This window comes from Thunnus thynnus, chromosome 21, assembly GCF_963924715.1.
Source record: "Thunnus thynnus chromosome 21, fThuThy2.1, whole genome shotgun sequence".
NCBI classification, from domain to species: domain Eukaryota; kingdom Metazoa; phylum Chordata; class Actinopteri; order Scombriformes; family Scombridae; genus Thunnus; species Thunnus thynnus.
This window is the reverse complement of record NC_089537.1, coordinates 24,496,129-24,511,226: the sequence shown is the minus strand read 5'-3', so window position 1 is coordinate 24,511,226 and position 15,098 is coordinate 24,496,129. Positions and strand designations below refer to the sequence as shown.

General features: G+C 38.8%; 1 protein-coding gene across 2 annotated transcripts in view; it reads right to left on the bottom strand.

The window, feature by feature from the left end:
- LOC137173234 (E3 ubiquitin-protein ligase HECW1) overlaps positions 1 to 15,098 on the bottom strand; it is an 80,221-nt gene that overhangs the window by 9,017 nt on the left and 56,106 nt on the right. For both annotated transcript variants that reach the window (XM_067577962.1, XM_067577961.1), the window contains 15 exons: positions 14,453 to 14,556; positions 14,074 to 14,180; positions 13,131 to 13,316; positions 12,578 to 12,712; positions 11,780 to 11,873; positions 11,451 to 11,547; positions 7,971 to 8,054; positions 7,722 to 7,828; positions 5,185 to 5,299; positions 3,024 to 3,137; positions 1,948 to 2,100; positions 1,442 to 1,540; positions 785 to 914; positions 497 to 643; positions 143 to 257 (listed from right to left, as the gene is read on the bottom strand). In XM_067577962.1, coding sequence (XP_067434063.1) covers positions 143 to 257; positions 497 to 643; positions 785 to 914; positions 1,442 to 1,540; positions 1,948 to 2,100; positions 3,024 to 3,137; positions 5,185 to 5,299; positions 7,722 to 7,828; positions 7,971 to 8,054; positions 11,451 to 11,547; positions 11,780 to 11,873; positions 12,578 to 12,712; positions 13,131 to 13,316; positions 14,074 to 14,180; positions 14,453 to 14,556 — 1,787 coding nt within the window. The remainder of the gene's footprint in view (positions 1 to 142; positions 258 to 496; positions 644 to 784; positions 915 to 1,441; positions 1,541 to 1,947; positions 2,101 to 3,023; positions 3,138 to 5,184; positions 5,300 to 7,721; positions 7,829 to 7,970; positions 8,055 to 11,450; positions 11,548 to 11,779; positions 11,874 to 12,577; positions 12,713 to 13,130; positions 13,317 to 14,073; positions 14,181 to 14,452; positions 14,557 to 15,098) is intronic.

Here is a 15,098-nt window from a genome sequence, read left to right as displayed (position 1 = left end):
AGGGAGCGCAAAGTTAGCATGACCCAAAGAATCACAATGTCCACATTTATTGGAAATACAGCAAGTTGAAAAATACCAGAATTGCATGTTAAGACTACTGTACATATATGAGAATTTTAGGTACAGTTTTATGCATACACACCTCCTCTGTACTCTGTGTTGCTCCTCCAGTCCCCGAGGTCAATCTCTACTGTACCAGCGATAACTAGCTCCAGCTCCCGGGCATCAAATACCGACACCAGCCTGGAGTCTACCACCTGGGATGGAAAAACAAAGAAAAAGGTAAATGTTTCAGTTGCCTTTGGGTGTGTGGTTGCATTAATGTGTGTGTGCATGGGTGTATTATGATGTATTCACATCTATAGGCATAGGCTATATGGACTAAATGAGGACTAAATGGTTTTACTGTGAATTTTTACTACAAAGGCTTTTATAGGCTCATTTTATGGCGTTACACACCATGTGAGAGCTGACAGTATTGCGTATAGCTGTTTACCTCGTAGAAGCCTCTGACCAGCGCCTCTGTCTGCTGCACCACTCCTCTCTCCACCCTCCACTTGGCCATCCGCTCTATATAATCTTTCTTGTTCTTCTCAGTCACCTGGAGGTTGGAGCCACCCGACTTCAGCTCCCGCTCTGTCACCTAGAAACAGTTAGTTAACAGTATAAGTCATCAAAGCAGTGAAAGCTTGTCATTAAGAAAAAGAGTGCTACATGCACACCTGATCATATATGGCTGAAGCTGTTATCCTCAGTGACAAACACAACTAGAACACACACTGACCTGGCCGAAGACCTCCTCATTGACGGTGAAGGTGAGGTCCAGGATGTCTGTGATGTCATTATCTTTCATCCACTGAAGAGACTGGTGGAACTCTTCATCTAGATACTCCAGATCAGACAGGTCTGTCGGCCTGTAGGACACACAGAGCCATACACATATAGCTTTATGGCCCTTGTCTTTTTAGTTTATTACCAGTTGGACGTGTCCAGAACACCCCCAGAGAGGCATCCTAACCAGCTGCCCAAACCACCTCAACTGGCCCCTTTTGACATGAAGGAGCAGTGGCTTTACTCTGAGCTCCTCATCCTGTCTAACTCTGATGATCCCTCGAGTTTCCATCTAGCACTGTTATCAGGTCTGAGTTTCTGTTTGTCCAACACTTGAATGTCTTTACAAAGGTTTATGTTCTCACCATCAGTTTGTACTATTTCAATGTTGTTTCTGAGAAATCTAGCTACATTGGGCACCCCGCAGGAATTTATAAGCACCTATGTGTGCATCCTCTTGTACATGCACAAGAACATGTATGTGTGTCTACAGAAAAACAAACTTATACCCACACACAATTACATTTATGAGTTGTTTGGAATACATGCATTTTCTTCTACTGTTTTTAACCTCTGAATTGAAAGTGAGTGTGAGTATGTGTGTACTAACAGTCTGAGCAGGGCCTTGTAGAAGGGTCTGGTGAAGAAAGCATCCAGCAAGTATTGATGAATCAAAGCCAGGCCCAGGATACGACCGCTGAAACGGAACCTGGACACGCAGGAAACATTTGCAATAGAATCGGTAAAAGAAAACTTTGACATTGTTACATGAACATGAAATAGGAGCCAATTGGACTCATACAAAATACAAGGGTACAAGGTGTAAGGTAGAGGATACAAGCAGCTATACAAAACTCATGAGTTGATGAAAGTTGGAGTATGAGTGGCTGTGTCACCTCTAGACAGTAAGGAATTTGAGCTTGTTCTCCATGACATCTGAGAGCCAGAGACCAAATAATATTGTGCTCATTTATTCACTCAGAATCAAGTGTTACACTTTTTAAAATATATTTCAGTTTTATTTTTTAGGCAATAAAGGTCTCTGACTGGAATCAAACTGAGGACATTATAGTCACACAGCATGCGTGTGTGTGTGTGTGTGTGTGAACAGCTTACCATTCCAGATGGTTCTCAACAAATGCTGACATGGGGCTGATTTGAACGGTGTAAGTGTCGTTGGCTGAGTATTCAAACAGACCGTAGTACGGATTAAACAACTCCTGAGACAAGAGGAAGAAAAATTCTCTGGACGGACCACTGTAATCTAATCTGAGGACACAAGAAGACAGAGGGAGGAAACAGTTTTACACATTTGGTTCATGGTACATTTGGACACTAATATAGCCTTCTTGTGGCCTATTAAATAAACTAGATCTCTTCCATTTATCCACCTCCAACAAAGAGGACAGTTTAATTAAGTCTATTTTAATGTCCTATAACTCTATAAATAATGTTTCAAATGGTTTAACACCTCACCAAGAATATTACAGAGAAACTGAATACACATCATTTAAAGCAGCAAACAAGCTGTAAACACAACAATGACATTTCATTTTGCTATGAACGTGTTAGCAAACAGTTGCATATTTACACATCCAGCAGACACAGACCAACATTAACATTCATTTAGAGTTGTGTTTGTGTCCACCTGATGGATGTAAGTCCAATATTCACTCTCCATTTAGCTCTGATTTGGTCTCCACCAACTACTATGAAAAATATCTGCCTCTATGTTTACAGCTAGCTGCTAACTCTGTCTGCAGTTTAGTGTTGGGCAGGTAGTGTACAGTGGGTTTTCAGAGCTTAGCCACTAAGAACAGTTGTCGCTGCTGCTGGAAACAATGCTGACGAAAGCAGAGTTGCGGGCCTGAAAACCAAAACAAAGAGCTAAAAGAGCCTAAAACGCTCTGTAGAGCTTAGAGAAAGACAAAGTTCGGGTAACAGTTTTGTGTGAGTTCATCATTATGAGCAAACCCTTTCACATTGTTCTCAGTCATTTGATCCATTGTTAACATAAAAACATTGACTAGTGCAGCTTTAAAGATATTGTAAACAGGATAAAAAAAGAACGCATGTTGGCAAATTCAATCGCATAATTTTTGGCCTCAAAATCTTGAGATTTCAGATAACCTACTGCACTGCAACACATTTAGCTGTGTTACAGTGTGTGTGTGTGTGTTGTTGTGTCTCACCCCTCCTCTCCCAGAAAGGTGACGTAGAGTTTGTTCCTCTGCAGCTCTTTGCGGGAGTACGCCATCACCTGGTTAAAGGTTCCTTCCAGCAGGTGTTCTCTCCTGATCAGCAACCTACAACAACCAGGACAGCTCAAACACTGGAGCTTATACATCACACTGGCACAAGTCCCCCCCAACACCGCTCCAAAAACTTTGACCAGACCCCAAAAGAAAGTATAAAATGCTTGGAACATTTTTCATATTTTATTCAATTCAGTTTCTGTGCATTTGTTTTCCTAACATGTAGGTCTAAATTCAGTTTTAAAGCTTTCTCTACAAAGTTCTGGTGGGGAAATTAATTCCTACAAATATTTAAATTGAAATGTATTCAATACTGAAACCCATATTCCAAGAAAGCTACCATTGAGGATATCACCTCACTGCCCTCATTGCTGTAACAGCTATATATGTTAAGTTATAAGTTAATAAAACCTTAACTTCCCAACAAAACAGGAGGGAAAAATCATAAAATCAGATGCTGCATTCTATGTTTGGGCAATCTCAGATAGGTTAGGGCATTCAAGTTAGGCTAGTTAGCTTTTAGAAGGACTAGTTTATCTGGTGTTACTCTTCTTCATTATGGAAAACTTGAATGAACCCCATTGCCTAAAGAGGGAGGGGTTTATGCAGGGTCCATGAAAGCTGGCCCTGATTTCCAGAGAGGGCACCCCTCTCCCAAACCATCCTTGATCCCAAGTGTGGTTTCCTGTTCCCCATAAAATTTGGGCTCTCATGTCCCCTGACAAATTTGTCTAATTAGGATTTGAGTTAATAGCCATTACTGCTTCAAAGATCGGTGAGTGAATTACTCCATCCTAGTTTGGATTGGAGTGTTTCAAAAAACTGGGCTCTATATTTATCCTTTGTGAATAACTCGTGCCAATGTTGCAATGTTCTGGAGGATGTTTCTCCTTCATTAGGCCGGGGCAGAGTGAAGCTCTGTTGTCTTGCAAGTTCCTTTTATACCATCCGTAGGTTTTTCTCCAAACATGTGTTACTGTAATTTGAGTTTTATTTACATATCCTTTAAATTTTGATTTTCAATCATTTTAGATTTCATTCAAATCATTTTAGATTTCTTTAGAGCCTTTATAGCCCATACTTGTTTTGAATTTATTTTAACCTTATTTGGTGCAATTGATTTAGCTTTTTAAAAAAAATAATTTTAGAGTCCTTTGATTTAAATGGTTTGTTTGGTTTTGTTTAAAACCTTTTCAGGGAAGTTTCACTGAGAGGAAGCCTCTCTTTTGCAAGAATGTCCTGATCACATTCACAAAGTTACACACATTCACACCTGGAAGCTGTCCAGTACAACCACAGTCTGAGCTGCTGGCCACTGAGGAGCTCCATTGGAGCAGTTGGGATAAAGTGCCTTGCTCAAGAGAACATTGGTAATGAAGGTTTGGCAAGTGCTGCTTTTTCACTTTCTCCACCCAACAGCATCCTGGACTGACCAACAACCCTCCGGTCACAAGCCCACTTCTTCAGGCCACCACTGCCCTTTTGTCATTATGGGTTAGGGTTAAATTATGTTTGATTTAGTTACTGTCTTATTTATGTGGTACAATAAACTCAATTACCAAGATATTGAAGAATTAAAATTGATTTTCAATTGCAGTTAATAGTTTGTAAAGTAGCTTCAGCTAAGGCTAGCTATAACTGCCCTCTGGCTAGCCTTAAATAACTAGAGTAAATTCTGCACACTTTTGTTTTTACCTTAGTTGTTGTTTAGTTTTGTAATTCCTGAAAATTTTACAGCTTTTTTGGGGGGTTTCTTCCCTGAAAATTACACATTCCTATGGCATAATAATTTTGATATGGTAAAACTGATGTCAAAAACTCTGATTCTTGGTCTAAAGTCAATTTCAAACAAATATGTAGTTACTGCATTTTGGATTTGTGGGGCTGTAACCTATAGATATAGATGTAGATGATAAATAAACATATATTTGGGACTGGATTATAATTATCTCAAAAATGTTAGGGGGGTAGAAAGCAGTGTCAGCTGTGTCAGAACTGATATCAGGATATTTACTACTGCTGTAACAATCTAATGGATCCGTTTTATTTTGATGGTACAATAAATGGATTCATGTGTGTAGTTTGCATACAGTCTTACTTGATCTTGCCTGGTCCCTGGCCGTAGCCCTTTGCTTCTAATTTCCTGTAGAAGTTTCTTAGTTTGGCTTCAAAGTCTCTGCGGTACGGAGCTGGAGCCCTGGCTCTCTGCAGGCCTAGATACACAAAGACAAGAATAAATAAACATAAAAGAAATGACAAGAGAGAAGATAACATCAAAAGGTCTTTGCATAAGTGTATTATATTTAATAGCGATTTAAAAGTGGAGACTGGTTTTGTGAGAGTGAGGCTGGAGGAGTGGGATACAGACAAAATATTTATTATAACCTTTGTGATTTCTTTTTGTGAAATTGTAAAATAATCCAATTTAAACTTTTAAAACTCCTTCCATTTTTCCATCACTGAGTTTTTGTCTAACAATCAAACAGGGTACTTTGTTGTGATTGGCTGTTGCTTTGGTCTGAATTAGCAAACATCTCACATACATGGCAATCAAAGAATTTGCAATGAAAAGAGGCATTCTGAAAAAATAACTAGTGGAATGAAGCAAATGACCAACAATAAACTCTGCTTCTATCCTGCTTTTTACAATAACAATGAAGAGGTCAAAATCCCAGCAAAACTCATAGCATATAAAGAAGAACTTAACTGTGAGACAACTAATTGTTGCTAGACTTCTGACCTCTTCAAAAGCAGGATGAAATAACATTTGATCCATGACTCAAGTTTTAAAATTTGAGTAGCTTTTTTCCTTTATATAATTTCATGGACATATTATGCATTTTATCTGTATTTATTCATATGACTATTTATTTCATGATGTCTTAATTATTTGTGTAAAATTGATATTCATAGAAACCTGAGCTGGGATGAGATAAAACTGTGGACTGCATGTTAAAGATCTGCAGAAGATAAAAAGGACCCTGAAATGCACAACAATAATAATAATATACAGTATAACAGTAAGACCATCGTGCAGATTATCTCACACCAGTGGCAGAAAATAAAAAAATAACATTTTAATAGTCAATAAGAGAAGGAATGAACCCTGAGGGATGTTTCTTACAGTTCGACTGACTGGGAATGTAAGATGTGGAGCAGTTCAGCTGAGCCAACAACATTTCTTACTGTTTTTCCAGGTCAGGTTTACAAAAAGACAATAGACAACTATTAGATAAAGCACTATTACAAGCCAGGCTTCCCTGCTGTGACCCAATTTCCCTTTATAGAACCTTCCATCAGTAACATGCACACCCCAACACACACACACACACACACTTGTGGGCCGCTTGAGATCTACTGGAGCTCATTAAGATAACATTAGTGCACCTCAACATGGCACAGCAGGCTCTGTCAAACAGCAATGATTACCATTATGGAGTTTCTGTGTGTGTGTGTGTGTGTGTGTGTCTAACAGAACCCGCAGAGGGCTTCAGATAGCATGCTAGATTACTGAGCATCTTCACTGTCAACAGTTCTCCAGAGTGCATCCACTTCACTTGCAAATGTGAGTAACTACCTGCCTACTGATTACTGTGGCATCAGGTGATAGGCAGATAACACACGTGTGTATGTGAAGGATGTGGGTGGAAAGAGGGGCAAAAAGCTTAGAAAATCTCAATATCTGCCACTCAGGAAAATCCCAAACCACTAATGTTGGTGGTGACAGCTCAGTCTTCTTGTCCCAACTGGATCTGCTGCTGGCTGAACACCTGCTTCCTCAGTGGTGAACACATACAAGTTCATTTGGATAACATGGTATAAAATGTGACATTATCCATAATGTTGTCTGTATGTACATTATATATACTTTGAAGTGATGTTTGGCAAAAATGTGGTTTTCAACTACAAATGTTGGAGGGACAAAAGGAGTAATACTATAATGTCAACATGTCTGCTGTAACTCATTCAATTACATGCAAACAACAGTCCAACATAGTTGCTAGTCAGGTTGGAGCTCTTTTTAACTACTTTATATATTATTGGGTAGTTTATAACAAGTTATATTTTAGGAACCAATCATATGTTGTGTATGTAAATAATCTGTATTGTAACTATAGCTGTCGAATAAATGTAGTGAAAAAGTACAAAACATTACTCTGAATTGTAGTGGAGTAGAAGTATAATGTAGCATAAAATAGAAATACTCAAGTAAACTACAAGTACCTCCAAATTGAACTTGTACAGTAAGTAAGTTGTAAGTACAGTACTTGAGTAAATGTACTTAGTTACATTCTACCAATAATATACATTCCAGTGGCTGTGGATACTATATAGAAAGGGGCTGAAAATCAGTGTAGTGCTCCTTTAAAATGTCCAGATTTTGAAGAAATGTTTGTTTTAACTGTACAGTTGTAGTGAGAAACTAAACTTGAACTGTGGTATGTAGGTATTGTCTGTAAGAAGCATAATGCAACTGTGTGTTTGACACAAACCACTTTGCTGCAATAACAAGAATTATTACTGAAGTAGTTCAGGAATGTTTCATTATTCTTATTATTTTGTTTTTCTCTGAGTCAAAGAAACAGTCGGGCTTCATATTAACAACCCATGTGATTGGCAGCTTGAAGGACCTACCAGGAGAGTTCTGAGGCGAGGAGGCGGGGGAACAGCGAGGAGAGAAGCTGAAGCCGGGGTGGATGGGGTGAGGCGGAACATAAGACATGATTTCCTCTTCAAATAAACTGCAAGGACGGGAGACAAAAAAGCATAGATGACTTTTGTTCTTTGCACTGTAGTCCAGGTATTTGTGATTTCAGCAGTTTGTAAGTACATTACAGAAAAACAAACTAGATGTTGGGTTGATACTGGAATGAGGTTCTTTACCTCAGTAGGATGACCAGATCTGCATCACATGACAGCTTCTCCACACCCTGGGTACCTTCTGTCCGGATGTAGTGGATCTTCTCCCTGAAAAGTAAACAAGGACCTGTTATCTAAAATAAATCCTTCACATTGGTTGAAACTTTTAAAACTTTTCTTGATAATCATACACAGTGATTTCTTGGGAACTCTGGTGTTTTTAGTCATCATCACAATATTGTGATCTGTCCAACCCACAGGAATGGAACATCCTTCAGAACACTGCACTGGTAAACTGCTAAAAATCAAAACAATACATGTCTCAATTTTCTCATGGTTTCTGGTGGAAAATCTTGTTGCACTTGTAACCATTTGGTTTAAGTTAGTTCTATTTGTATTCTTTGTATCACTCTTATTAATATTAAAGTCATCCAATAGGAGAACCTCCATGTTTTCTTCTCTTGCTTTATTTATGCTGCTACACAGATCTTCCAGACAGGACATGTTTGATTCGAGAGGTTTGTAAACACATCCAATAAGCATTGGTAACTGATATGGCAACTATATTTTATACCCATATTACATCAACTTGACCAACACAAAGGTCATCTCTCCTTAGAAGGTAAATATGATTTTGAATGTATAAGCCACTCCTCCTACATACCTGCTCCTATCTCCTCTCATCATTTTGCATCTAAATGCATTTTAGTTATGGCTAAAATAAGCATATTATGGCAAGCTGCAAATATTAACGTTCTAAATGCAAGCCCTTCCTCAACAATGACAAGTCAATTGAATGTACCTGTCTCCTACTTGGCTTTGATGTGTTACAGAAAACAAAAGATCCTTCATGAGTCCAGGACTAGACAACCCATCAGACCATACACAGATCTAGAATAACCACAGAATAACCTTCGAGTCCCTATACAACTGGCTGTTTATGTACAACTTGTCAACAGTCAGTGAGGTAAGTGCATTGAGTGCACCTTCATAGTTGGATAAAGAATTTTTCTTCTCATTTATCTCAGGAGGACATCGTTCATTCCAAAGGATGTATTCCTGAGTTCCTTGTCCTTGCTTTTAAGTTCTGTTTCTTTAAAATGTTCAAATCGAGCCACAATGGCTCACGGCCAACCCTCAGAAACTTTACCCATTGTGTGAATGTGAGAGAAAGTGATGCTCTGAGTTGTTTCTAGCGTCATTTTTAACTGTTCAATCAGAAATTGCCGCACAGCAGATTCACAGTCAGTGTCCTCCAGGATTCAACACAATATTGTCTCTCATGGAGCGGCATTGGAAGTCCAGCAAGGTTTCTCTCAGCTGCTTGTTCTCCTTTTCAATAGCAGCCACCATATTCTCCACAGTTTGCACGGAGCATTTTAGCACCACATTCCCAGACATCAAATCGTCAATTTGCATCTGACTATGTTCAAGGTTCGCTCTGAGCTTGCCAAATTCCTCTCTCATGACAATATCTCAAGCTTTGCAAGTCTTTTATCAATGGATTGCAGTAAAGCAATTTCTACCTCCATCGTTGGCTCACTCCCACACTGTCAGAATGCACTTTTTTTGCCTGGGGAGGGTCTGGAATCCTCATTGATATCCTTTAGGATCTTCTTCTTGTCTCTTTCCCAAAGTTTCTATCTTTCTGGGACATGTTTCCGTTTGCACTTTGATAACTCACTTCAATAAATCTCTCCAGCTCTTCAATAGACCCACTGGAATTCAGACTGTTTGATCAGAGTTCAATCAGGCTCTGTAGTTTTGGGCCAGCCAACAACTTGCAGTGGAAGCAGCAGAAGGGCTTCCAGCAGGAGCATGCTGGGCAGAGGGAATCCACTAAAAATCACTTCTTGCAATTGCCATCCATAACTCTTGACAGTTTGGTAGTATGACTTATTAAAAACACTTGAGAAATATCAAAGATATATTCAAAACAACTCGCAGGGCTAGGAGCTCAAGAGCATAGGAGTCATCTTATCCAATGTGACTTACAAGCGACAACGAGAGCAGAGACAAGAGACTTTATATAACTCATTCCAGACAGTACTGGGCTAATGATGATATTTCCTGTACATCTACTGGTTCAACAGATATAGGCCTAATTGTAAGACACTGCTCTGCTGCACTGCTCATCTGAAAGACTAGTATTTGGCCAGTGCAAGAAAATACTAGATGCTAACTAATACTTACCTCCAGCTGCTGACAAAAATCAGCACAAAAATCTGACTGATGATCTCATTAAATAACTTTTTGGTTTTTTTTTAAATTCCTCTTCTGTGTGCATACAAATAGCAGGGCAGAACATTTGTAATTAATGACAATATATATTTCATAAAGGCAGCAGGTGTGTCATATTATTCAGCCTGACTGCATGAAAAATGAAAGCAGTATCAACAAGTACTGACAAACTGTTGTGAGCATTTGTTCACTTAGATTATCATTTCCAGTTCTGTATATTATTTCTACAGAATATAATAGTGTTGAACGCCTGCTGGTGATTTTCAGCAGTAACTGGTGGTAACGAGGGAATGAAGTCATAGCAGTGTGTGTGGGTATTGATCATGATGTGGGTAGTTATGATTATTACAGAGTGTGTAGACAGGACAGATGGTTCCTATGATATTATACTGATATATAAACTCACTGCTGATTGGCTGCAACACAACATATGCTACTACATCATATGATAAATTAAAACAAATGCAAAATCAGATAAAGACATGAAATACAATAGTGCTAACAAAGAAATATAATATTACAAAAAATACTACACTGATGTTAGAAATTATATATGAGAATATAAAGTATATTACATGAATAGTATAGGAATATTATTCAGGGCTTGACATGATAAACTAAGTGAGCTAACGCTTACTTTTTCAGCACTTTTTGATACTGCTTTCATTTTTCATGCAGTGCTGCTGAATAATATAACACCTGCTGCCTTTATGAAACATCTTTGTCATCAATAACACATTTCATGGTATGTCTTGATGTTTTTATGCACTCAGAACTAGAAATTTCTTAAAAAAGCCATTTTATGGATTAGATACTGAGACATCTAGTAGATATGTTTCCTTATTCTCCACATGATGGAGCGAGTGGTTCTCTGAGTCTGAGTCATAACAACTATATATAGACTCCACTGTAATGGTTACAGCATTATCATTTGACTATCTAGTTAGAAATTTGTTGCCTGGAAAGTGGGTAAGATTTCAAATATATGTGTGAGTAGCAGTAATAATACTAATATATGTTTATGTTTATGACACTTTTTAATCCCTCTATCACTGAACAGCAAAAGACTACTGAGTAGTAAAAGTACTGTATCTCTGAAAACAACTAAACATTTGAACTGTCTAAATCACACTGCTGCTTCAGATAAATCTGTTTTAGGCGGGAACAAGGAAACAGGAACCCTCATTACATACATATTGGAAGTACAAAACAAAAAATCAGACTTTATTCATTCTTATTTAGTCCTTTGAGGAAGAAGCATACCTAAGTGCATGGTTTCTGCTCAGGCTGGGCTGTCGTTCCTGCAACATGTCAAATATGTTTGGCTGTCGAAGGAACGCCACAATCTTGTCATTGTAAGCTGGTGAGAGAGAGACAGAGAACACATCACCACAGCTGAGCATCAATTCATTCTTCAATCTAGATTTATGTACTGTAAACTCATATTAATGCATTTTTGAAAAATTCAAATTGATCCAACATGGTGACCACATTAACATCTTGCAGCGTATAAAATGACATGAAGCACAACCACTAGCTAGTGTTGACACAGTAAATATTCATTAGTAATGGGATGTTATGACAGCGCCTACATGGAGCATGATGCTGGCTTCGTATGGCGGCGACCAGGCTGTTTCCAGGTCTGGCCATCAGAGAAGCTCCACGACTCCGGGACACATCAGAGGCCTGGAGAGAAACACCAACAGGACACACTTTTCACTGAGAGACAGACTTAATACTCCCTCAAGTGACCAGGCCATTGTTTCATTTACATTCCAAAATCAACAATGAATTTATCAACTGTATTAACAAGTATGGTGTGTGTATCAAAGCCTGATATATCTTATACTTCAGTGCCACAGAGCTCCACTGTCATCCAAAAACTATTAAAAACACATCAATGAGCCACATGTTCCTTCATTTCATTACCATCAACACACACACTGTTGTTTATTTTGATTCAATCCCGCTCACACACACACTGTCCTGCTGCCAGAAATACTCACTTGAGCACTAAATGTGGATTAATCCGCAGCTAAAAATAGTCCCCATCAAAAACACTATTTCCTCCTGTTTGAGTAACGTTTGTTAAAAACCTTTTTTAAAGATGAATGTCAGTAAAGTCAGAAAGTATTAACACATTGTTGGTTTTGGTCTTTTCAAGGCATTCGGTGTTAATAACAGCAGACTTGATCCTTTAAGCTACTGTTATACATACAGAAAACAAATATGGAGTAAAACGTGCATCAGCTCATGCTATCTGATAATCTTTTTCATCATTATCCTATGAAGAGCATCTCAAACTACATTCATTGGTGCTGCTTTTTTTACAACACTCCAAAAAGTAAGGGAGGGCAGGAAATAAGCAGAAACTCCAGTCATGTGAGTACCTCTCCAGCACTGTAACTACGCAGTCTCTGCAGGTGTTGTCTGTGGGCGAGATGGCCGGGCAGCCGGCCGTTCTGCAGAGGGATGCGAGGGTCGATGAAGGTCGTGGCTCGACTGTTGTGGTCCACGAAGAAAGACTGGGAGGCAGAAACAAGTGATGCAAACTTTGTACTCCAAGATATAGATTTTAAAATGATCTCTGATTCAGATTTAGATTTGACAAATAGCTCCAAAAGAAAAACAATATAATAGAATTTTGTACCTCAAATATCATATTCAGTACAATGCTCTGGAGAGTGTGTGCATTTTAATATACAGTATGTAGCTTGAGCTAACCATATGATGGAGTCTTTTTGTTGTGAATGACCTTCTCTGGTGTTCATGCTGCTTAAAATACAATCAGACAGCTGAACATGAGTGGTAGTCCAGTGTTTTGTCCTTGGTTCATTTTGCTTTGCTAGTCTTTCCATGTATGACGCACTGCTGACTATAAGTAAATCCATCTCCTCCCATACATCCATGGAAGGGTCATTCTGCATGTGGGAGGTGTCCTACCTTGCCCTGGGGGTCAGTCTTGATCTCCCAGCCCCGCGGCAGCTCCAGCTGAGTGTCTGCGAACTTGTTGAGGAAGACCACCAGGTCTCGGTTATGTTGGTAGCGCTCAAAGTTTCTGGCATCGCGACGCACCTTCAGGATCATGTGTTTCACACAGCTGCTGCTGGTGAACATCCGGTAGGCTGCCTGGAGACACACAACAGCTGCAGGTTTACTTTTATATCTATAAAAGTGAACAAAGTCCTGTGTCGCTGAGAGGAGAAAATGCTATTTATATTTTATTTCAGGTGAGCCTTTGTGAGTATGTGTGTGTGTGTAGGAAAGATGGTGTGTGTATGTGTGATGCATTAAATACTTCATTTGCTATTTTATCAAAAGTATGTGTGTAGATAGTTATGGATTGGTTAAAATGATCATGACAAAAAACTTTTTTTTGACATTTTCATTTTTTATTGGTATTCTTTATTTAATATTGATAGTAGAGACACAGACAGGAAATTAGAGGATAACAGAAAGATTTTGATTGTGATAAATAATAAAGTTATATGTTCACTGTGAGTAATGAGCACTTTCAGTGATTTTCAATGATTACAAAGCTGGAAGTGTTTCAGTTTATTTCCTTCCTTCCAGGAAGCCATTGCATTCTCTTGAGAGCGGCTGGCAGTAATCCATGTCCAATTGAAAGTTAATTGAAAACAACAACATAAAAGCGGCAATATGGCGACAATTTTTAGAACTTAAGAAAACAACAATCATCCTGCTTTATTAGCCACATGTCTGGAAGTGAGAAGGTAGACTGTCTGACAGAGGCAGCCGTTAAAGGAACTCTTGCCTTTAGACTTGGTCAGATGACATGTTTGAAGCACACTGAACATTTTACTGTAACAGAAACCATAAGATTTAATTCACAGGCCATTGTCAGGTGTGTGAGTGTAGTACTCACATAGTTGCTGTGCAACACAGTGAAGAATTCTGGGTGTGTGATGAACTTGACAGCAGGTGATTGGAGGAGATGGCTGATCTTCTGGTGATTGACAGGGGAGGCGGGGCCTGGAGACAGATAAATCACTTTGTATACTTCTGAGTACTTTTAAACTATTTACTCAAGGAGATTTTGACATAATAAACATCATTACAACGTGTGAAAGTACTACACCAGAACATGAACAATTGCAATGAAATCCACTATTTATGTCTTCAGTCTGTGAAAATAGGTTATTATAAACACAAATGAGAAGGAAAACAATATAAAAGCCAACAGGAATAATCCTATAATAAGACAGAGAGGATACTTTAAAGTGGGGGGAGGATGAGTGCTGTACCTGTCGGAGGAGAATCAGTGTCTGTCTCTGTGCTGCTGCTCCTCTCTAACCTCTGACTGCCGCCCTCCTCCTCTGTGGCCATGGTTCTCTGGATGCTCTGGTACCTGCACAAACAACCAGTGGTCCTCTTAGCATGAAGGATGAAACATGTTGGCTTGTGGAGTATTACTGGATTCTTAAAGGGTATCGTCATCGCTAAAAAGGCAGATTTATCTCTTTTCAACACTCATTAGTTCTTGCATTTATGTAATATGTTGAGGTTTTGCATAATGTTAAATATGTTGCATGTTTTTATGAGCTTATATCTGGATATGCAGTGCATTGCACTTCTTTGCATGAAATGTGTGTTGCACAAACAGAGGCTGACGCTTTGAGTTCCTTCACCAGTCAGCAGATGTCAGCCTAACTCCACTATAATGTATCAGCTTACAACACAGTACTGACTGAGACATCCTCTTCTCTCCTGATCTCATCCATCCTCATTGTTTCACTTCCAAATCATTTAGTTGACAAAAACACAAAAAGAATCTGATGTTCAACACTCAGCTTAGCATTTTAATTACAACATGAAAGCAAAAATAAAGTACACTTTTAATGGCTTAAAAATCTATTTACCCAGTTCCATATTTTTCCAGTTATTAAAGTG